The sequence below is a fragment of the Mastigoproctus giganteus genome, chromosome 10 (assembly GCF_048544385.1).
Source record: "Mastigoproctus giganteus isolate SK-2022 chromosome 10, ASM4854438v1, whole genome shotgun sequence".
NCBI lineage: Eukaryota > Metazoa > Arthropoda > Arachnida > Uropygi > Thelyphonidae > Mastigoproctus > Mastigoproctus giganteus.
Window position 1 is genome coordinate 1,045,546 of NC_143584.1, and position 25,528 is coordinate 1,071,073.

Consider the following 25,528-nt stretch of genomic DNA (forward strand, 5'->3'; position numbering starts at 1 on the left):
CAAAGGAAACTGTCTAACCAGATTTAAACTTTTTTTGATATAATTAGTTTTTTAGAAAATGAAGGAGACAGATTTAGCAAAGACAAAAACAACACATACTATATGGCTTGGATTTTTGAAAACTTAATGAGAAAATTTCATGGTATGGAAGAATTAGCTGAAATCATTGAATTTCTCACCGAGATATTCAGATCATTTGTGTTCTTTAAAAGGCGAAATGAAAAATAGATTTTTCTTTTGAAGTGAAGCCATGGATGTTAGATCCAATTGAATGTGATGCTGAGTCTGCTAGTGAAGAAATTCAAGAACTCAGCAAATTAAAATGTAACGAAGAATGCAAATATAAATTCGAAAAAGATAGAATGGCTGAGTTATGGGGATCAAATGATGTGGTCTGAAATGGCCAAGTACTACTTTTTTTTTCCAATGTCTTATATGATTGAAAGTGGTTTTGGTTCAATAAATAAAATATTAACAAAGGAAAGAAACAGAATTGATATATGTTCAAGAGGAGACATTAGAATTAAACTTACTTACATCATACCAAACACTGAACTTTTAGCTAAGAAGCATCAGGTTCAGGATTCCATTGAATAAAGAGCAAGTATAAAGCATTTTCTTGTTTAAAATTTCATGGGGGAACGATTAGGAAGAAAAAAAAAAGAAAATTTGTCTAAAAAAGCCCGTAAGGGGAGCAATAATTAAAAAAAAAAGGTTGAGAAACAATGATCTAAATGAATATAAATTGGAAGATTAAGTAAATTAAGCATAAACCACTTCTCCAAATATTTATTGGCAGAAAAACAATTTACATTCCAACTAGTCTAATCACCACCTTTTTTAGGTGCCACCTCTAAACTCTCTGCTGCTTCCTTTGCCTTCTTTTGCCTTTTACCCCAAAGTCTAGCATGAGCTCGTGCCTGACGCAAAGCAATAAAAGCACTAAATTTCTTTTCTTCTTCTGATGGTACACGGGCCTTTTCACGTTTTACTGGTTGTGATACTGGCATGACAATACCTGATAACTGTGTGGCCATCTTGATTTCCTCAGCCTAGAAAGAATAATGGAAAAAATTACATACAAATAAAAAAATAAAAAAAATTCGAGCCCAGACTAATTACAAATGATCTCAAAAACAGAGTCAATAAGCCTAAGGGATTAAATTAGTTAGTTATTTGGTTTTTAGGAGCATTAGCAACTAAGGTCATATTGCTCCGGGATATGTGGTGGTCATTCCCTGACCTTTCCGCATCCTCCGTATTTGGTGGTGATGTGGGCTCGAACCCCGCTCTAATCAAGAAGTGTGTGTTATGCACTGCTGCTCCTTCCCACCTGTCTACAGAGGCACCTTGCTTTGCTGCCAGTCTAGTCCTACAGCACTAAACTAATGCTATGTTATATGCCAGCACTATGTTATTCTCAGCCACTACAGCAATATATGTATAAAATTCACACAACACTACAGCTTTAGCTTCCTAAATATTTAGATAACTACATGAATAAACAAATTGCTTAATTAAGTAAAAAGCTTTATTAAAAGTATTCCTTTTCTAAAGATTAGTGCTTGTTAAAAAAAAAAAAAAAAAAAACACAACCACAAAAAAAAGTCACATAGTTACAAGCAAACAAATGAATGTGATTCCAAATAGCATCTTTCTGAGACATAAAAAGATATCCTCTGTTTAGATCAGCTCTTAAAAATGTTTCATTCTGCTTTTAATATACAGTACAACATTAACATACCCCACCTGGTTATACTGCAGTTTCAGATAGAACACAAGTGTGTTGAGCAACATGAAAAAAATAATAAAATTTTTAAAAAAATAAATAATAATAAAAAATAAAAAGATAAGAAGCAACTTATGGCAAAACATGAATTTCACATATATTAGTAGAACTTGCCTCTGTACCTTACAGAAGGGAACTGTCTATTCCGATGATTTCCATAGCAAATTCGCTTAATTAGATGATTAAATTTTTTTAAATCACAGTTATCCAAGAGCACTTACTGCAGATGTACAAGACACTTTTATGAAACTGGATGGATGCTCACAAAACCAAACATTTAGCTCTGAGAAGGAAACCAGCTACCATATTTTTAAGATGTCATATATACATATATTTTTTAATTTTTAAACACGCGAATTCTTTGAGGATGAATTTTACTGTAGCATAATAAGTAGTACATTTGGGGGAAGGGGGTTCCTGATCCAGAATGTAACTCAGCCACACTCCCAGACTAACGCAAGGGTTGTGCTCCATGGAATGATACGCAAGTTGAATTTTATGTAAGTCGGAATTTCTCTAAAGCACTTAGGGAAATTCTGCACTCGCAACTATGCACGCCGAATTTGATAGAAGCAAAAAAGAAATGTTCAAAGAACATGTAAATAGAATTATTCAATTTTTTTTTAATCTCATGCACAGGAAAAATTACAAAATTATAAAATTACAGAAAGAGAGGAGACAGGCATAACGCCAGCAAGTTTTACCTTTTGAGCATCGTTGCCAGAATTAACACTCCAGCTGATAAGCACGGTACTGCTGTGGAGATTTAGAAGGGGTTTTTTCCAACACCACAAAATTTCTCTGCAGCTGCAGAATCCGCACTAGCAACTTCACTGCATACCGTAATGTTTTGGAAACCAGCGTGTTGCTTGAACCTATTAAACCACCTGTTCCTTGCCGTGAACTTGGATTGGTGTTTGCCATACTCATCGTTATCTTTATATATACTTCTTGCTTGAATGGCCGTTAGATTCAGGGGCACTCGCTTCTGATTTTCCATCCATATTATTAATAGCTTTTCCATCTTCGATATAGCACCTGAACGCTGATCTTTGGCATGTTCTTTTGTACATGCACGTCCCTTAAAATAGTATTCACTGTTGAAGCAGTGATACCTAATTCCATGCAACAGATGACAAACTTTGACCTGCTTCATGCTCCTTAATTAATCATCTTCCTTTCTAAATCAATTTTGTTTCGTTTCATTTCCTAGCACTGCCAGCACTTGCACTTTCCCTTCATCATTGTAATAAGTAAATAGGACTGAAGAGAAGATTCTGAAAAGTAAAGTTTTTTTTTTTTATGATTGAAGATTTCAGTGAAGGGGGAAACATTTCACCATAATAACGTAAAAACCCACACAATTCCAGTTATTTGGATTATTGCAAATGCAATAAGATAGAGTTTACTACCCGTTTATAATATATTTCACTAACAGTAAAACCGAATAAACTGGAAAGTGCACATTGCGTTTTGTTTTATGGCAATGAACTTCAGAAATATGTTTTAGGAAAAAGATCACAAAGGCATTCAAAATTGATTCTTATAATGGATTGATTCTTATAAATACCAGGGGAACAGTTCCTTCTTGATTGTATCCTCCCAACAATGAAGTTTGGTGGAGGCAGTGTCATGGTATGGGGGATCCTTTCATGGTTTAGCTTGGGCCCAGAGACGTTATCGACAAAACCATGAATGCTGTGCAATACCAGGTTTTTCTGGACAATTATGCACTTCCAACAATATGGCAACACTTGGGGGAAGGCCCATACTTGCATCAGCAAGACAACACGGCATGCCATACTGCTCAGGTTGTAACAGTGGTTTGAGGACATGCATGTGGAAAAGTTGGATTGGCTAGCCCAGAGTGCTGATATTGATGTACTGGATTGTCATGATTGCCCAAAGAACAAGGTCAAACTGGTGGCTGGGTTAAAGGCTGAGTGGAGGAACATATCACCTGACATTTATAAAAATGCTGGTTGAGAGTATGCCGCAAAGATTGAAGGCCGTCATAAAAGCAAAAGGTTCCAACATAAAATATTAAATGACACAATAAAAGCTCTTTTTTTTGTCTAAAGGCTGGTTCTGGATATTAATGGTAGGACGGTGTACATACAGTAAATGTGCCTGTATTCTAAGCACACACCAATATATTCTGCTCAAACTCTATAATTCCTTCAATTATAAAATTGAAGGAATTCTTTATACTTATGCCATACTTCCTCCAGTAAGTTATTGTAGTACTTTACAACATAAATTAACTAAATCTTGAAACGTAAATTATAAATGGCACCCACCGTAGCATCTCCTTTCTTTGGTTTTGACACACGACGTGGGAAAATAATTAACTTGGACTTGTATTCTTTCAGCCGTTGAACATTTTGTTGAAGAGACTCAACACTTTTATTCCTTCTACGGTAGTCAACAGCAATCCCGATTGTTTTGGCTTCTCTTTTATGAATACCGGCAGCCTATAATAACAAACAAAAGAAAAATCTCTAATATTTTCAGTAAATAAAAAGGATACAGAAGAATAATGCAATGAATGATCAGATTTTAAACATAAAAACTTCATTCAGTTCTTGATGATTTCAACCCAGCAAGAACTGCATCAATTGAAATTTTTTGTTTAAAATCCATTCATTTATCAAATATTCATTTTCACTTTTTTATCATGTCATTCTTCTATATCCTTTTTATATACTGAAAATCAACATTCAAATAAATTAATAAAATCTGTACGTTAAATGAAAAATAAGTACTTCAAGTTCTCTGGGGTGTAAATCCATCTTTAATTTCTTAAAGGCTTACAGATTACTCTCAAATATTCTGTGATAATTTAATTATTCATTTTTTATATTTAAAATTGTTTACTATTTCTGAATATGGATTGTTAGTTTAATAGTTAACCACAAAGTTAATTCTATATTAATTTTAATATAACAGTGCTATCAGTTAAAAAACAGAACTGTACTCTGGCCAGTAACTTAATCAAATAATAGAAAGTAATTTTTTAAATAAGTAACAAAAAACAATGTATATTCACATGCCTAAAATGCAGTCCCTAATATACTAGCTTCACATTAGCATAGGCATATGATGCAAGAAAGCAAGCTAATGCAGCATCAGCCAAAAAAAAAAAAAAAAAAAAAACTTCCACTTCACCCCTCCGTTTGTTCGAAATACCTGTCCAGCGAGCTGAGCCTTAAATTTATTTAGGCTATCAACTTCCACAACAAAAGATGGAAGCCTGTTCCACCAATCAACTACATGCTGGCTAAAGGCAAACTTCTGCACATCTATCCTACATCTGTCTTTCCTCAATTTGAATTTATGCCCTCTCAGGTGATTATTCTGAGCAAGAGGCAGAATCCCATCAGCATTGAGCATGCTCAAACCATTCAAGGCTTTATACACCTCTATTAGATCACCTTGCTGGTACCTAGTCTCCAGACACTGCAATTTGCAAAACTTAAGCCTTTCTTCGTAAGAGCACCCCTTTGTTCCATTCACCAATCTTGTTGCCCTTCTCTGTACTCGTTCCAGCATCTCTACATCCTTCTTGAAATCAGGCCTCCAGACCGGTATACAGTACTCTAGGTGTGGCCTGACCATTGCCTTATACAAGGGAATAATCACCTCCTTATCCCTGCTAGAAAAATTCCTATATATCATCAACAATACACCATGAGCTACTCTTGCAGCCCATCTGCACGGCTCAGAAAACTTCATATCTGCCTGCACAACTACCCCCAGGTCCATTTCATTCTCTACCACTGTCAGTGTAGTGCCACAGACTTGATACGTTGCTCTGGGATTGCTGTTTCCCATATGTAGTACTTTGCATTTGTCAATGTTAAATTTCATTTGCCACCTCTCAGCCCATCTGCTCGACCTTTCCAGATCCTGTTGCGTCAGTAGTGTCCTTAACAACCCTGCCAACCTTTGTATCATCTGCAAACTTGGACATTACGCTTGATATACCATCATCAATATTATTTATAAATACAGAAAACAACAATGGACACTTAACCCTGAGGGACTCCACTAATAACATTAGACCACGATGAGCAGTGTCCATTGATTACCCCTCTCTGTCTTCTCCCCCTCAACCACCTCTTTATCCATAGCAGCAATTTGCCTACAATGCCACACTGCTCCAATTTGTGCAGCAGTCTTCCATGTGCAACAGTATCAAAAGCATTTCTGAGATCCAAGTATATAATATCAAAGTGATTCCTTGCATCCAGTTGTTTTGTGACTGCATCATAGTATTCAATCAAATTGGTCAGGCAATACTTCCCCTTAACAAAACTATGCTGTGTCCGAGCTATAACTGAAGTCTTGTCTAGATGATCCTGCAGTGCTTCTTTAACCAGTGCCTCCATTAATTTTCGTGGAACAGAAGTTAAACTCACAGGTCTATAATTACTTGTGTCAGCCTTTGATCCTCCTTTGTGAATTGGGGTTACATTTGCTCATCTCCAGTCCATGGGTACCTCCCCTGAGTCCAAGGAAGCTCTCATAATTATGGCTAAGGGTTTGCTTACTTCCTTTGCTGCCTCCTTTAATATAACTGGATAGCTCCCATCCACCCCAGGTGCCTTTCTTGTGTTTATCTTCAACAATTTCTCCTCCACTTTACTCTCAGTTATTACAAGATTATCTAGCTTACTGCCAGAGTTTAATACACCTCTGGCATTCCCCATGCTGAATAACTCCTCATGTGTGAATGTCGATGCAAAATATTCATTTAGTTTGTTAGCTACCTGAGCAGGATCATCAAAAGTTGAACCATCGATATCAAGTAGACCAATCTGATTCATCCCCCTTCCTTCTAGAGTTTACATAAGTAAAGAACTCTTTGCTGTTTTTCTTTGCATCCCTTGCCAAAGAGTGGTCTCAGAAAGTTTTTCAATTCAGTAAAGTGGGATCAACTGACGACGTTACCAACAGTAAATTCTAAGTGGGAAGCATTCAAGGAATTAATCGTGGATGCTACTAAAAGTTTCATACCTATTAAGAAATATTGTTCAAGGTTTAGGCCTAAATGGTTATCAAATGAACTAATGAGACTAAATGGTTATCAAATGAACTAATGAAAAATGCATGGGACGCATATAAATTATCAAGCGACTCAGAGGGTTCGGTGTTGGGTTCACTTTTGTTTTGTATATTTATCAATGACACTGATGAAGGTATATCAGACAGTATCGAAGTTTGCAGATGATATAAAGGTTGGCAGGGTTGTTAATGACAGTAATGGCAGTGTGCTACTGCAACAGGATCTAGATAATTTGGGTAGATGGGCTAAGAAGTGGCAACTGAATTTTAACCTTGACAAATGCAAAGAACTGCATATGGGTAGAAGAAACCCGAGAGAAAAGTACCAACTGTGTGGTACTACACTTAAGGTGGTAGAAAATGAAAAAGACCTGGAAGTAATTGTGCAGTCAGATATGAAGTTTTCTGAGCAATGCAGATAGGTTGCCAGGGCAGGTAATGGGGTTTTGTCAATGATATATAGGAATTCTGCTAGCAGGGAAAACGAGTTGATTGTCCCTCTGCATAAGGCAATGGTCAGGCCACACCTTGAGTACTGCGAACAGGTCTGGAGGCCTCATTTTAGGAAGGATGTAGATTTGCTTGAGTGTGTGCAGAGAAGGGCAACAAGATTGGTGAGCGGAATGAAGGGATCATCTTACCAAGAGAGGCTTAAGTTCTGCAAATTGCAGTGGCGGGAGACTAGGCACCTGCACGGTGACCTGATAGAGGTGTATAAAGCCTTGAATGGGTTGAGCAAGCTGAATTCTGATGGGATCCTTCCACTTGTTCAGATTACGAATCCAAGGGGGCATAAATCCGAATTAAGAAAGGACAGATGTAGAATAGATGTGCGGAAATTTGCCTTTAGCCAGCGGATGATTAATTGCTGGAACAAACTTCCATCTGTCGTTGTGGAAGTTGATAGGTTGAATAAATTTAAGGAAGAACTGGACAAGCATTTGGATTGAATGGTGTGATTTTTTTTTTTTTTTTGGCTGATGCTGCATAAGCTCATACACTTGCTTTCTTGCAACACATGCCACTACTACTACTACTACCCCCAATGGTAGTTACCTTTGAGTAAATCCCACTTCAGAACACTGTGATCACTGCCACCTAGTGGTTCCTCTATCTGCAGATTCTTAATGCATGAAGAATCACTACTGATAAACAAATCAAGAGTATTACTCCCTCTAGTTGCCTCCCGAACATGCTGATGTAGAAAACAATCATCAATAAATCCACAAAAGCCTGGCTAGTGTACGAGTGACCAACCTACAAATTCCAGTCGATATCTGGGAAATTAAAATCCCCCATTATAAGACTCTGATTTACTGGCCCACTATTTCCCTGTACAGTTTCTTATTATACTCATCAGTCATTAGGCCTATAGCACACTCCTCTTAATTTTGATCTCCCAATGCTTATGTCACACCAAACTGACTCGACACTGCACTGTCCAGCGATGTTGACTGGCTTCACTTCCTTGGATTTTATGTGTTTCTTAACTAATAGCATAACCCCTCCTCCCTGTAGACGTTGTACTCCCCAAATTCCAGTTCTGCATTCCTTATATCTGTGTGACACCACGTCTCTGATATCCCAACGATATTCGCCTTTGATGCTTTGAGCAATACCTCAAATTCATCAAATTTATTTACAAAACTCCTAGCATTGTATACATGCACCTGTTCTTTTTCTTAGCTACCCTAACACAACCCAAGTGTTTACTTGTACCGCAATGACTCCCAGCAGTCTCTGAAATATCCTGCATGTTTTCCAGGCATCTGCTCATTCCAATAGAAGCAGTGCAAGAATCACTTTCACCTCTGCCAGTGGCTACTGTTAATCTATTAGTCCTTGTATCCCCCCAAGCTAGCGGTCTTCCATCCCACCTAACACTGCCTCGATAGCATCAGCAAATATTCTTGCACCATTTCTATTTAAGTGTATCCCATCCCTGTAGAAGCAGCCCTTCTGTTAACAAGTACAGACCAGGCTGAAAAAAAAAAAAAAAAAAAAAAACTCTACCCCTTGGGCCTTGCACAATCTTTCCAGGGCCGAATTGATCGACAAGGCTCTCATCATATACTCCCTCCTATTGTGTCTTGGGAGAATTGGAGACACTTTCAAATTCAACCCTAATTCACAACTTTTTTTTCAACAGTGACCTATACTTGTTAAGTAATTCTGCCAGTCTCCTACTCTTAATATCATTAGTGCCAACGTGTACAACTATATCACCTTTTGTGCCCTTAAAAGATGATATCCGCTCTACATCATCAACCTTTGCCCCTGGCAGACATCCCCTGGTCCTGTTCCACCTATCCTTTTAACAAAGCATGTTCCCCGTTTCCCTGAAAATAGTCACCAACAACTACTAGTTCCTGTGGGACTGGCACGTTCTGCCTTGGGGGTTGCCGCTATGCGTGATGACCAAGTGCTAGGTCTGGCGTTGATGTCGGCTGCCGAGAGCTTGATGGGCCCTCACTTTAGATCATTCGAGGGCATCCACCCTGTCCTTCAAGCTCTCATATAGGCCCATAACAACGCTGAGTTGTAGCCTGATTTCGTTACACTCCTTGCATCACGTGCACACACAAAGACACCCCCCACGGCAATATCATGTCCCGTACCCGATTTATCCACAAACATCATGCAAGCAGTGCATTTTAAAAGGCTGTGATTCGGAGGGCAACTGCCCCCCCCCCCTCAGTTCTCCTCTGAGCCGCAGCACTCTCATTAACATATCCAGACACTGATTAAAAAATTGGCTTTTTATATACACTAATGAACACACTACATTGTGAAAACATAGGAAAGGTTCCTGTGGTAATATAATTTACAACGGCCAAAGCAAAAAAACTCAATGCAGTCACTTTGAAGTAGTTAAATTTTAAAAATTTTTATTTTCAGTGAAATTTTCAAAAAGTTCATATCTCAATACTAGATGTAAAATTTCACAGTACTTTAACTTGGAAAAAATAAATAATAATACAGGTGAAACCCACTATTACGTGATGCTGGATCCCAAGAATCACATCATGATATAAACAGGATCACATTAACAAATTCTAGTCTTTTTTTGGAATTCAAACTTCAAACGTACTATCTCAGGAATTCTAAACAGGTACAAACTGAAGGTTATAATGATTTATGCACCAACATCGAGCCACGCGATGATGAAGAACTTGAAGAAATGTACACTGAAATTGAGAGACTTCTAGATGAACAGAAAACTCACTACACCTTTATTATGGTGGGGTACTTCAATACTAAGATTGGAAAGGGACAAAACAGCACAGAAAGGGAACTATAGGAAATTTTGGAATTGGTGAAAGAAATGAAAGACTTGTGGAATTTTCAGAATCTCAGGGAATGTCAGTAATGAACACTTTTTTCAATAAAATGGTGAACAGAAAATGGACATGGAAGAGTCCAAATGGATTAACAACTAATGAAATCGACTTCATCCTCACTAACAGAAGATATAAGAAAAGAAAGGAAAAACTGACTCGAGTAAATAATACAAATGTCTTTGAGATAACAGAAGGGAAGAAAAAGCAGTATGTACTGGAACTTAACAAGTTTAAGCTTCTGCAGACCTTTCAGGACCAAGATATCAACAAAGAAAGAACTTTCTGAAAGTGATAAAGCCAGGGAAACCTATAGATAAAAAAAAAAAAAAAAAAAAAAAAAAAAAATCCAAAGGAAAAAAATTAGTGAAGAAACACTTGTCATGATGAACCAAAAAAGACAAATGAAGAGCAAGATAAACATTGACAAGGACAAAATTTAGTATTCTGAGTTATGCAAAACCATTAGAAAGAGACTCAGAGAGATCAAAAGATTTAACACAAGAAAAGCAGAACAAGCATTAAGGGAAAACAAAGGACTTAAATAGCAGTCATGAGGACTTAAATAGCAGTCATGAGCAGTAATACAGAAAGATACTGAAACTTATAAATAGCAGAGAAGGTATAATTCAAAAAAAATAGCAGAAGACTACTACAAAGAATTATATAAGGAGCAAGGGAATGATGCCAGTAATGGGGAAGATGGATCACAAATTAGCAACATGTACGACATACTAGATATCCTTCCTGATGAGGTAGAACATGCATTGAAGAAAATAAAGAATCAAAAAGCCCCATTTGAAGGTGAAGTTACCACAGAGTTGTTAAAATTGGAAGGAAGTGACATAACAGAAACTGGCAAGACTTCACAAAATACATTAGGAAAGGCGTGACACCTAAGGAGTGGAATAATGCAATCATAATTTTGCTGCATAAGAAAGGAGATAATTTAGAAACTATAGACCAATTAGCTTGTTATCCCACACCTACAAGTTGTTCTCAAGGATCATTACTAACAGATTAGAAAGAATACTTGATGAGAATCAACCGAAAGTGCAAGCTGGCTTTAGTATAGGATTCTCAACTATAGATCTCACCTTCACGTAATGTCACAGCTAATGGAGAAAGCAAATGGATATAAAACACCATTATGCCTGGCATTTGTGGATTATGAAAAGGCATTTGACTCCACATAGCATAAGGCAATGTTTCGGGCACTGGAAAGACAAGGCATAGTCACCCTACACATGATTTTGAAGAAAATATGAGAACACTACCTCCTTTATTAGACTAGACAAAGACAGCATATTTAAAATTGAGAAATGAGTTTGACATGGAGACACAATATCTCCAAAGTTGTTTACTGCTGCACTCGAAGCGTTCAGAAGATTAGATTAGTCACAGAAAGGAGTTAATGTGAATGGAGAGTATCTAAACCATTTACAATTTGCAGATGACATTGTGGTCATAAGCCATGATCCCAAAGAATTAGAGGAAAATCTTAATCAGTTATGCAGTTAGTAAGGATATCATACTAAAGATGAATATGGCTAAAACAAAGGTAATGATGAACAGGTATGCTGCAGGAAGGGATAGAATCGTTGGAGTAGAAATTGAATAGGTGGATTTATATATTTATCTTGGACAAGTCATTCGTTGTAACAATGATAAATGGCTGAAAGTCAAGAGAAGAATAAATCTTGGATAGATACCATTCAGGAAATATAGTCACATACTGAGGAGCAATATCCCAATTTGTCTGAAACGTTAAATAATGAACCAATGTATACTCCCCAAGATGACTTATGGAAGTGAAACACAAATAAAGGACATTCTTATCAAAATTAAAGAACTGAAATGGACTTGGGCAGGACACATAGCTCAAACACAATGACAGACTAAGAAAATAACAGAATATTATCCAAGAGGAGCTAAAAGAAAACCTGGAAGACAATGGAGATGGACAGACGAAAAGAGTTCATAGGTAGTAAATGGATGGCCACTGCACAAAACAGATGGAACTGGAAAGTTGCTGGAGGCCTTCATCCTGCAGTGCATTGAAAACTGCTGATGGTGATGACAATGTACTATCAATTTTGATCATCTGTTTTTGTGAGACAATTGCATTGTTTCAATCTTTTATTGATGCACTGTACAATAAAGTATTTAAAAAAAACAATATTCATGTTACATATACATAAACACACTTTTGTCATAAAAACAAATCAATATTCTCCAAAACTGCTTTTCCACCTCGTCGTACTGACGTTCGTGTTTTGAAATTAGCAAACAGTCGAAAAAGGAAAACATACTGCACTCCATATTTTTTCAACTACTAAGTAGAGAATAGCGAACAAACCTTTGCACCTTTTAGTTGTTACTTTCAAGTCTTTCATTGTATAAAAAACAATCAAGGGTTAACTGTTTCATCATTCTTTTTTACAATGTCAATAAGGAATTTTAACTGTAAAATTGAAAGGGAATCTGCCTTTTCTGTTTCAAGAAATTTAAGTCCAGTTTGCAAACCAGCAAGTGCCTCTGTGATCTTAGGCAGTGGCTCTAGCTCCTCATCTTCTGTTGTATCTGGATCATGACTTTTGCCAGTAACGTTTTCGATTATTTCAGAGTCAGTCATGTGCTCATATGTAGGACAGTTGTTCCCATCTACCTAAAGTTTTACTGAGGTTCCTCTTTCTCAATCAACGAACTGTGCCAGTACTCACTTGGCATTGGCCACGTCATCTTCTGTCAGGCCTTCATTAGTGTACCATTCTAATAACTAGTCAGCAGGCAGGGTCATCTTCCTCTACAGGGTGTCTCAAAAATATTGGTACAAACGTTTAGGGGAGGTAGGTAACACCTGAAGGAATGTGAATCGCATAGGAACCCATAACCGGAAACGTCACGGGAAAGTAGTAGCAGAGGCACAAGAAGCAGAAATGACAAGACTAATTAGTGGCAAACATTTATTTGACATAATATTAACAATGGAGTACGAGATGGATGCATTTCATGATGTTACAACAGATGTTCGAAGGTTCCACCATGAGACGCGATGCATGCGTGATACCGACGCAGCATGGATTGGCGGACATGGTCGAACACACCCGGAGTTTCTTTGACAGTAGCAGCAGCGTAGACGAGTCTCGCCACGAGATCCATTTCCGTCTCCACAGGCGATTTATACACGATAGATTTGAGGGCTCCCCCACAGAAAGAAATCAAGGCTCGATAAATCAGGTGAGTGTGGGGGCCAGGCAATGGGTCCACCACAGCCAATCCATCGACGCCCAAAACACCTGTTCAAATGGTCACAAACACACCTTCCATAATGGGCAGGCACCCCGTCATGTTGAAACCAAATGTTGCGTCTCACATTTGCTGGAACATCGTCAAGTAACCCTGGTAGAACTTGTTCAAGAAAGATCCGATATTTAGTGGAGTTCATGCAGGATGGTAACAGGTTTGGGCCGACTAAGCAGTCGCCGACCATACCTGCCGACACATTTATTGTGAAGCAATGTTGTGCTGCATGGGGATGCACACCGTGTGGGTTGTCGTGAGCCCACACATGACCATTGTGCTGATTGAATAAGCCTTCCTGAGTGAAATAAGCCTCATCCGTGAGCAAAACATTGAAATTTTCCCTCTCGCGAACTGATGAACAGCGCTGCCTGACTTACGGTGATGTTTCCGGTTATGGGTTCCTAAGTGATTCACATTCCTTTAGATGTTACCTACCTACCTACCCTAAACGTTTGTACCAATATTTTTGAGACACCCTGTATAAAGTCTCAAAATCATTCTCTGCATCGTTGTCACTGGCTACTTGGGAGTTATCCAGGTTCAGACTTGCACCCAATATCTTTCTCCAACATTTTAATATACACCTTTTCATTACAGTTTCCCACTTTGCCACCAATGTAAAAAACTTCCTTTAAGTTTGGTTTCTTAAAAAACGAAGTAACAGAATCCTCACTAGTGATTATTCGCTGTATCAACATCTTGCGGAAGTTCATTTTAAATGTTGATATAATCCCTTGATCCAGAGGCTGTACCTTTGATGTGGTGTTTTTCAGTAAGTAGCTCACTCGGATATTACCATCTCTGCTTATCAGGTTTATTGGCAGGAAGATGGATAGGGCAGTTACCCAGCAGTAAGAGAGCTTTCGTATCTAGCACATTGCTGTAAGTGTTTAGGTACATCATGTACAAATTGCTTATGAAACCAGTTTTCAAAAATATTGGAAGTCACCCATGCATTTTTGCTAAAGTCACAGGCAAATGGCATAGAGGCCTGTTCACATGATGGAAGTACAGTTACTCTGTCTTTCATTTGCTTGGAGCCTTGTGTTCTTGGAGCGTCATTCTTACAAGCCAAAGTGAAATTGGGTAACTTTTCTGCAGCACAGCCACAATCTTCAATTATTTTCTGAAACTAGGCAGGGTAAGAGCATGCAGCTTCATTATCAGCTGAACATATCTCACCTGCCACAATTTTGGTTATTCCATGCTGCTTGTTGTTTGTTTGGGGATTTATTAGGTGCAGTAGCATCTGTGCACCCACCAGTATTGCACTACCTCTGATGGGCACAGGATTTTGTGCACATAATAGTAATAGATACGTGATGAAAGAAAGCAAGCATATGAACTTATGTAGCATCAGCTAAAAAAAAAAATAATAAAAAAAATAATAATTCACACAACCATTCCCTCTAAATGTTTGTCCAGTTACTCCTTGAATTTATTTAAGCTATCAACTTCCACAACAGATGGAAGTTTGTTCCAACTGCTGGCTAAAGGCAAATTTTTACACATTATTCTACAACTGTCTTTCCTCAATTTGAGTTTATGCCTCCCTATGTTTGTAATCTGAGCAATGGAAGAATCCCATTAGATTTCAGCACGCTCAACCCACTAAAGGCCTTATACACCTCAATCAGATCACCTTGCAGGTGCTTGGTCTCCAGCTGCTGCAATTTGCAGAACTTAAGCTTCTCTTGGTAAGATGATCCTTTCATTCCCCTCACCAATCGTGTTGCCCTTCTCTACACACGCTCAAACAAATCATCATCCTTCCTAAAATGAGGCCTCCACCTGTATGCAGTACTAAAGGCATGGCACGACCATTGCCTTATACAAAGGGATAATCTCCTCCTTTTCCCTACTAGCAAAATTCCTGTATATCATTGAAAAATCCCATGATCTGCTCTTGCAGCCTGTCTGCATTGATCAGAAAACTTCATATCTGACTGCACAATTACACCCAGGTCTACAAATAAGTGTAGTACCACACAGTTGTTACGTTTCTCTGGGGTTACTTCTACCCATATGCAGTACTTTGCATTTGTCAATGTTAAATTTCAGTCGCCACTTCTCAGCCCATCTGCCCAAATTTTCTAGATCCTGTTGCAGTAGCACACTGCCATTACTGTCATTAACAACACTGCCAACCTTTGTATCACTGCAAGCTTCGACACTAAGCCTGATATATATACCTTCATCAATATCATTGATAAATATACAAAACAACAGTGGGCCCAACACTGAACCCTGTGGAACTAGGCTAATAACATTAGTACACAAAGAGCAGCATCCGTTGATTACCACCCTCTGTCTTCTCCCACCCAACCATCCTTTTATCCACTGTAGCAACTTACCCTTAAAAGCATTCTGCCCCAATTTGTACAGTAGTCTTCTATGCACAACAGTGTCAAAAGCCTTCCTAAAATCCAAGTATATGAAATCAAAATTATTTTTTGCATTCAGTTCCTTCGTAACCAAATAACAGTATCCCATCAAATTTTTCATACAAGACTTTCCCTTAACAAACCCATGCTGTGTCTATTTATTGCTGCAGTCTTGTCTAGATGATCCTGCAATGCACCTTCTTAAACTAACCAGTTTGTAATTACTCGTGTCACCCTTCAATTCCCCTTTGTGAATTAGGGAAAAATGTGCACATCTCCAGTCCATGGGGACCTTCCCCGAGTCCAATAATGCTCTCATAATTATGGCTAAGGGGTTGCTTAGTTCCCTTGCCACCTCCTTTAATGTAACTGGTTAGATCCCATCCACCCCAGCTGCCTTTATGTTTTAACTTCAACAATTTCTCCTCCACTTTGCTCTCAGTTATTACAAAATCATTAAACACCCTGCTACAATTTGATAACCTTCTAGCATTTTCCTTCCTTAATAACTCCTCATGTGTGAATGTAGATGCAAAATACTCATTCGGTTTGTTTGCTACCTGAGCAGAACCAATCTGATTAATCCCTTTCCTTTTAGAGTTTATATAAGTAAAGAAATCTTTCCTGTTTTCCTTCGCATGCCTTGCCAAGGATTTCTCGTAATCTGCCTTCGCTTGCCTAATCTCCTTTGTGACTTGATTACAGACTAGCTTATATCTGCCATAGGCATCTGTGTCGGCTAATAATTTATATGCATCACTTGCATTTTTCTTCTCAGCCACAAGTCCGATTAGTTCATTTGACAATTTAGGCCTAAACCTTGAACAATATTTCTTAACAGGTATGAAATGTCTAGTAGCTTCCACAAATAATTCCTTGAATGCTTCCCACTTAGAATTTGCCGTTGGTAACATCAGTTGGTTCCATTGTACAGAATTTAAAAACTGTCTGAGACCACTGTAGTCACCTTTACGGAAGCAAAACTCCTTTCCGTTACATAAGCACATATAGGATAGTACCCAGGCCGGTTTCATTGTGCCTGGGGACAGGCACCAGGTGTTAGCTGCTCCCTGGTGGCGAAGTGGCCTAGAGTTTCTATGGCATCACAGAGAACAAAGGTGGAGATGGGCTACTGCCTTGGAGCCACCATGATACACAAACACACATTCCCTGGATGATGTGAATGGAAATGTGTATATATAACTGTATATAAATCTATGTAAATTTTGTATATATATGAACGTATGTAAACTGCATGTATTAATATTATAAATGGAAAAAATTTAATGTGGCCATAGTGCGCCACGCCACTTTTTAAAACGTGTTAACTATCCATTACTTGCAGTGAATGCTGTGGATTCATTTCCAAGGTCATTTTTTAGCTTGGGTCTGCAAGATGGGGTCCAGATAGAGGTGTGCCTTCAGATTATTATTTAACAAACCACTGAAACACAACTTGATCTAATTGTTCATTTTGAGGCAGGCATTTTCATTGCAGCCCATTGCTTGTTTCCATAGACTTGGCTGCATCACAAAGTTTCTCCTCTTTCTTCCATCCACACACACACACACACTCTAGATTCATTCACTCCAAGGTCTCTAGCCACTTGAATTTGCTGGATTCTAGATTTGATTCTGACAAGTGCAACAATATTTTCTTCTATAGTAAACTTCTGCTGTTTTTTTGAAGTTTCAGACTTTTCTTTAAATTTATACTGTATTTTAAAAATACAACTTACAATTTGAGAAACAAAAGTTGACAGCAATTGAACTTATGAGAGGGGTGTTTTTCCACATGAAAACCCTACTAATTCCCTCTTATTTGCATATCTCTGCCTAACTAATTTGTATAGACCCAATCACTATATTATTTTTTAAACTTATTCTTCTCATACATTACTAACACCAACTTTTGTTTCCCTTACCACGGAACCTTTTCATCTCCTACCGTTAGACCCCCCCCCCCACTGACTGCTACTTTTGAACTAAGCTGAGCCACCTTTCCCAAAAATCACTAAATGCCACGTCTTAAGTACAGGTATGATAGAGGGGTTAAATTGATGTTCACTACCTCCATGAGCACTCTTTAAATAGGGGGCCTTTTTACTTATTGACAGACAATGTAATTCTTGCAACACAGTATTCACGATTTGATTTTTTCAAACTGGAAGGTGCAATGCAATGATCATCATCAAAATCATGCATAGGAATAAATGTAAGCATAAATTCAGTTAACATTAGATTTTACAGAGATGACTCAATATCAAGCAAGGCCTCTGTGTAATTGCATATTTTTTTTACCACAAAGATGTCACCCCTAGCATCACATGTCTTGGAGACTCCTAATTATAAGTTTAGTATGTTCTGCTCATGAAATGGAAAATAAGCACTTCAACCTGTACAAATTACATTTGTTTATAACTGAGGAACAAACAGAATGCACAAACAAATGTAATAGCTACAAAATACCCTTTCTATAAGAATGTTATAAAATAATCTGATAAAGAAATACATTACTAGAAAAATTAAACTAAATTAAAGAAAACAATGATAAAAATATTAAATAAATTTAACATCACCTTAAGTTCTTCCAAACTGAAGCCCCTGCCTAATCGCACTTTAGTGTTGTATCGAAATGTGGGACAACGGACAATGGGACGAACGGGGCCACCAACGGGCATGGGTGCAATGAAATGAGCCTTCTTTATCCTCTTCATATGGCGCCTTTTCTTGCGCATTGGTTGATTAAACCATGTCTTAACATACCTCTGCCAGTCCTTGTGAAAGTGCCCATTGGGCACCATGTTGTTTCGTTTTGGTGCCATCCCAGTGACTAAAAGTGACCAATAAATAAAAATGAATAAATAATACAGTAATAAAGGTATCAATGGATCAGAAAATTATTCCGATCCCTCCCAAATATAACTTTCTATATGTACACCTCATGCTTGGATCCCAGCCAGAAGAGTATTAGAAATTAAACGTTAAACCTCTCAATTATGGAATTGGATACTTTAATAGGTATCCTTTTTGTATTTCAATATCACTGGATGGGATAATTAGATTCTTTCAAGGGTAATATTTGGGATCAACAATGTTCACTGCTGGTAATATGCATGTGTTATTACAGTAATATTCACATTAATTCCATTTGTGATGAATACTGGTTACTAATGGCATAGACTGTACAATACACTCACCACTTAGAAGAACAAGGCAATAATATTGTCAAACGAGATGCTATTGCCAAAATTAAGAGAGATGGTTAATAAAAAAAAAAACAAAAAACCAAACAAGTACTATGGAAAGTCTTTATGCAAATCTGGTTTGTTACATTTGGGGGGAGGAATCAGCTATTACAATTGTAAGCATAAATGATAAATATGAAATGCTCTAAAAAATCAATTCACACTGAGTTTGCTTCATATTTGCAACCTCCCCCCTTTCCTTGATATATGAGAGGACTGACTTCTAGAAGGATTTGAATCAACTAAGTTATTTTTGCCCGACTAGACAATTACCCGGAGATCAGCATTTAAGGAACTAGTGGTGGATATTCAAAAAATTTAAGCTGTTTGTGCATGGCAAGATTTCTCAAACTGGAAGGTGCAATGCAACGATCATCATCAAAATCATGCATAGGATTTCTGGTCAATGAAAGGACATTAATATACGAGAGGAAAAGAGTGGAAGAAAGAAACTGAACCTTGAGGAACACCTACATTGGTGGAAAAGCTGACAGAGCCATCTACCAGCACCTACAGTGAGCAGTCAGAGAGAAAACTGGATACCCAATTACACAAACACGGCAGCCCGGCACTACAGCATGCAGTTTATGATATATGAATGCGATAAAAACAAAATCATGTGTTAAATGATTTTTAATAAAAACACAAAACTGGGAGGGAAGGAAATCGCTGACCAATTAATCATACTAATCCTTTTAATCCCTGAACCTAACCAGTACACTAACTGACATTATAAAAGGAGGATCAATGAAGACAAACATTAGCATCCTCCTGAAGTTTGAGAATAGAAGTCTAAAAATTTTACCCTCGGCAATGCTGTTGGAAGATTTCTACAGAAGAGTCATTTTGACAGAAGACACTGCGGTTGCATTTCTGCGTAAATACCATCTTCTGGACGAACCCTAAGATGTAGGGCCTTATCATCAGTGTGGTAGAATCATGCAAGAAAAAAAAGTGATGGAGGTGGAGAATATAGGCCTATACTTCGTTGTCTGCATAAAGGGTGGCAAACTTCGCATTCTGTCCAGAAAGTCAATGCAAGCTTCCAGTAAACGGACACGAACAACAAATTCCCTGCAATCAAAGTTAGTGCAAAACTTTAGAACTAGTGTTCTTTTTCATACTGGAAATAGCAGTAACGGGAAAGTCTTACAATACTATAACTGACTGGTATAACATGTGCAGAAGTGTATGAAGCCACTGTTTCTCACAATGCACAGAGCTTAACCCTTCAAATTGACAAAACAAGATTGGCTGGTTGACAGAAATATAATCACGGGAAAATGCTAAATGGTGACCAAGCTCCTCTCTCCAAGGATAGTAATAATGCAGTTGTACAAAACAACAGTAACTATAGACCAAGAATTGATGGGCCTTGGGTTTTGGTATAAAGCAAGGCTCTGATTGTCAGTATTTTTATGTGCAATGCCGTGACAGAGGCACTTTCACCCCCATCATTGAACAGGAATGTGAACCTGGTTCAGTAATTCATTCCAATGAATGGCCTGCATATACCAGTCTATATACCATAGGTTACTTCCATTTTATCCATCAAGAAAATTATGTGGATTTAGTGATAGGAAGCAACTGAATGGTCATGGCTGGATTCCAAAACATGTATTTAAAGAAAATCAGAGGCGTTAACAGAAAGCCTTTTCAATCTCACCCCGATCACTTTTGCTGAAAAGTGCCTTATTTGTGACATTTTTAAACAATATTCAAAGTATATATAGTTAAAAAGTATAAGAAGTGCAAGTCATTAATTTAAATTTAACCTGCTGGTGTATCATTCATAAAGTATACTATTTAACATAATTTAATATTTAGTCTTCATAAAAAAATCATTTAGTACACAATTTTGTGTTTTTATCACATTCCTATTTATTCATATATCATATTTTTAGCATCCGGTAGACCACATGCTATACTGCCAGTAGCCTGCATGCAGTTGTATATTCTGATACTATAGCGTCCAGTCTACCAGACACTATTGTAGCACCAAAGGTAGAATGCCAGCAGGTTCTAGGATGTTCTGTCACCACTTCAGCTTACCTCTGGCTGAAGTGGCAACAGAACCACCAGGGGAGGGTATAGCATAGCAGTCTGAACAGTGGCACCTGGAACGTCATTCAACTCTGTTTTGCTGGAGTCTCTTCTGTTTTGTGCAGTGGCCATAACATCTACTACCCGCAAACTCTTGAATTTCATCTGTCCATCTCCGTTGTTGTCCACGTTTTCTTTTAGCTCCTCTTGGATACCATTCTGTTATTTTCTTAGTCCATCTGTCATCATGTCTTTGAGTTGTTTTCTGCCAAAGTCCATTTCCACTCTAGTTTTGATAAGAATGTCCTTTACTCGTGTTTGCTGCCTAATCCATGTGTTTCTCTTCTTATCCAACAGTCTGATTCCTAATATAATTCGTTCCATTCTTTGCCACGTAGTTTTCAGCTTCTCTTCCATTCTTTTGATGAGTGCCCAAGTTTCACTTCTAGAAGTCATCATCGTGGGGAGACACTGGTTCACTATTTTACGTTTCAGACAAATTGGGATATTGCTCCTCACTAAGTGACTATATTTCCTGAATGCTATCCATCCAAAATTTATTCTTCTCTTGACTTCCAGCCATTTATCATTGTTACAGCTAATGACTTATCCAAGATAAATATATGAATCCACCTTTTCAATTTCTACTCCAACGATTCTATCCTTTCCTGCAGCATACTTGTTCATCATTACTTTTGTTTTAGCCATATACTTTAGTATGAAATCCTTACTAACTCTGCCTAACTGATTAAGGTTTTCTTCTAATTCTTTGGGGTTGTGGCTTATGATCACAATGTCATCTGCAAATCGTAAATAGTTTAGATATTCTCCATTCACATTGACTCCTTTCTGTGACCAGTCCAATCTTCTGAAAGCTTCCTCAAGGGCAGCAGTAAACAAATTCAGATATTGTCTCCATGCCAAACTTTCTCAATTTTAAATTTGCTACTGAATGAAATAAACTACTGCAGGTTAAATTAAGAATTCAATTTGAAGGAAATTTTGTTTAGTCAGATTTTCTTTAAAACTAGGAGAACCATTTAGAGATAGATAACCGGAAATAGTTAAACAAAGGCACCACAACTGTTTGAAACAATAGGAATTATATAGATACAAAATATTACAAAAATATACAGAATTATTACATATTCAAAAAAAATAAATAAAGGAATTAACCATTAAAGCTAATAAATATCCAGTCCAATAATTAATGTCCAGTCAGTCTAACATATGAACTGGTGTTTAAACACACAATAAATTTACAAAATAATGACAAAATTATATTATTGTCCATGAGATTTCATAATGTTCAAGTTTTGATTAGAATCAGATAAACATTGAAGATGGTAAAGAGTATATTTTACTACAAAATCTAAAGAAAACAAATGTTATTTAAATATAACCTAAATCACTATTTACAAAATATGAACACATTTATGAAATGGCAAATATTTCACGGTAAAAGAATATTTGGTCCTTGAGGTTGTCACAGACATTCTCTCAGATAGGCCAGACAAGCTGTACTTGCTACCTGTGAGTCTAAAATGCTGATGGAACTGATATTCGGGTAACACTCAAGTCATGTGGACCCAATTTCGGCGAAGTCCGGACAGTCTGTGACAGCCAAATCCTCTGCTTGCACCTTCACGATGGTGGGACTGTTAGTAATCCTGGGTATAACCTCCATGCACAAGTACATGGTGGGTGACCATCCAGGTGTGAACCAACGTAAGCAGGGGTTGAGATGTGGCACCCACACCACAGGGAGGAATGCCGCCCCTCTATGTTACCAGGCAGTAGATGACTCTCATCAACCGGTGCAATACCACCACTTTGCTTATTGGGGGCTTGAAGTGGTGGAACCCATGTTTAGTCTCTAGAGCTAAGTTCCGGTAACCCTTCCCCATCTCTTCCATCATGCAGTATGATTGATGACTTTTGAGGTTGTGATGCCTCCCATTATTTATACACTTCATACAGGAAAATATTAAATTCCATTAAGAAACCAAAACAAATTTCAGCAAAATGAATAAAACAAAGTTTAATTAACAGTGCATCACAAAATTTGGAAATGAAAAGAGAAAGGTCAAAATTACAAAGAAAGAAAATATAGCACAAAAGTCCAATCAGAGTTGATTAACCTTATTTTTAATGGCACATTTCCAGTCAGATGTTCTTTTTTAATGGGTGCATCAATATCTAGGATACATAAGCTAATATATTAGGCAAAATTCTGTATCATCCATTGTGTTTTAAACGTAATTTAAGTTTCATCCAGTTTTTTTTTTTTTTTTTTTTGCGCGAACTACCATTTTTTTTTTTTCACAACTGTAAAAGCAACTTTTCATCTAGTAACTTTTTTACCCTAGGAATTTTTTTGTGTGTATATAACCAAAAATTGCATAAAATTTTCAATCACTATATTTTCGATTATTTACAAAAATAATTGAATTTTAACTGGGTGCTCAAATGCATTCCCAAGTGGAAGCAAGTCACGTGCATAACAATTTCCTCAACTACTAAATGGGTAAAAAAGGAGCAGCTTTACTAGGAAATGTGTGTAAATCAGCAGCGAAACATTACTTACGTTCTTTAATTCATCCGTAATTCACTGTCGTAAAAATTTAACTAAACATTACTTTCTGAGAGCCATGTAACCAATAATAACATACATGACTGACACATCACTACATACGAATCATTATAGGTTGCCACAAAATACCACCGTTACACATATTCGATCGTCATAATTAATATCTCAGTATCATATTTATGATTAACTCAACAATCTTAATTCAAGATTAAGGAGATTACCATTTAGCAAACCTTACCTTATTTCTTTCTACCTTGTAACCGCAAACGATTTACGACATACGCCAATAGGGGTTTCAAAAGATGGTGTTATTTTAGAGGTAATTTAGAATAGAGGGCGCTAAATATAACTATTAATATAAAGTTTGGGACGTGAAATGTATAATAAAGAGAGGGGGAACCGACTTACAAAAAGAAATAAGCATTAGAAGTAACAAAAGATGCGATGAAGAAAGCAAGCTTATACAACAACAGCCAAAAATTAAAAAAAAATACACCTCCCATTTCACCTATTTATTCTCCCCAATAGTTTGTCTAGCATTAGCATTAAGCATTAGTAGAGGCATATGATCCAAGAAAGCAAGCTTATGCAGCATCAGCTAAAAAAAAAAAAAAAACACCTTCCACTTCATCCCTCCATTCGATCGAAATACCTGTCCAGCTGAGCCTTAAATTTATTTAGGCTATCAACCTCCACAACAAGGGATGGAAGTCTGTTCCACCAACCAACTACCCGCTGGCTAAAGGCAAATTTCCGCACATCTATCCTACATGTCTTTCCTCAATTTGAATTATGCCCTCTCAGGTAATTATTCTGAACAAGAGGCAGTATCCCATCAGCATTGAGCATGCTCAAACAATTCAAGGCTTTGTACACCTCTATCAGATCACCTCACTGGTGCCTAGTCTCCAGACACTGTAATTTGCAAAACTTAAGCCTTTCTTCGTAAGAGTACCCCTTTGTTCCATTCACTAATCTTGTTGCCCTTCTCTGTACTCGTTCCAGCAGCTCTACATCCTTCTTGAAATGAGGCCTCCAGACTTGTATACAGTACTCTAGGTGTGGCCTGACCATTGCCTTATACAAGGGAATAATCACCTCCTTAACCCTACTGGAAAAATTCCTGTATATCACTGACAATACTCCATGAGCTACTCTTGCAGCCCGTCTGCACTGCTCAGAGAACTTCATACCTGCCTGCACAACCACCCCCAGGTCCCTTTCATTCTCTACCACTGTCAATGTAGTACCACAGAGTTGATACGTTGCTCTGGGGTTGCTGTTTCCCATGTGTAGGATTTTACATTTGTCAATGTTAAACTTCATTTGCCACCTCTCAGCCCATCTGCTCAACCTTTCCAGATCCTGTTGCAGCAGCATAGTGTCAGTAGTGTCCTTGACAACCCTGCCAACCTTTGTATCGTCTGCAAACTTGGACATTAAGCTTGATATACCATCATCAATATCATTTATAAATACAGAAAACAATAATGGACGCAACACTGAGCCCTGAGGGACTCCACTAATAACATTAGTCCACGATGAGCAGTGTCCACTGATTACCACTCTCTGTCTTCTGCCACTCAACCATCCCTTTATGCTGCCTAGCAACCCAAAGGTCGCGGGTTCGAATCCCGCCTCGGGCTTGGATCAGAGTACTACAAAAACTCTGGGAGGTGCATTATGGCAACAGAAACCGATGCGCCAACAACTACCAAAAAAAAAAAAAAAACATCCCTTTATCCATAGCAACAATTTGC

The 25,528-nt window shown here is 37.7% G+C and overlaps 1 protein-coding gene across 1 annotated transcript; it reads right to left on the reverse strand.

The window, feature by feature from the left end:
• Positions 1-774: 774 nt before the first annotated feature.
• RpL13 (ribosomal protein L13) lies at positions 775-24,108 on the reverse strand. Its single transcript, XM_090383729.1, has 4 exons — positions 24,007-24,108; positions 18,464-18,717; positions 4,090-4,263; positions 775-1,052 (listed from the first exon to the last, which is right to left on the reverse strand). The coding sequence occupies exons 2-4, from the start codon at positions 18,707-18,709 to the stop codon at positions 825-827; spliced, it is 648 nt and encodes a 215-aa protein (XP_090239855.1). The 5' UTR covers positions 18,710-18,717; positions 24,007-24,108; the 3' UTR covers positions 775-824.
• Positions 24,109-25,528: the final 1,420 nt, after the last annotated feature.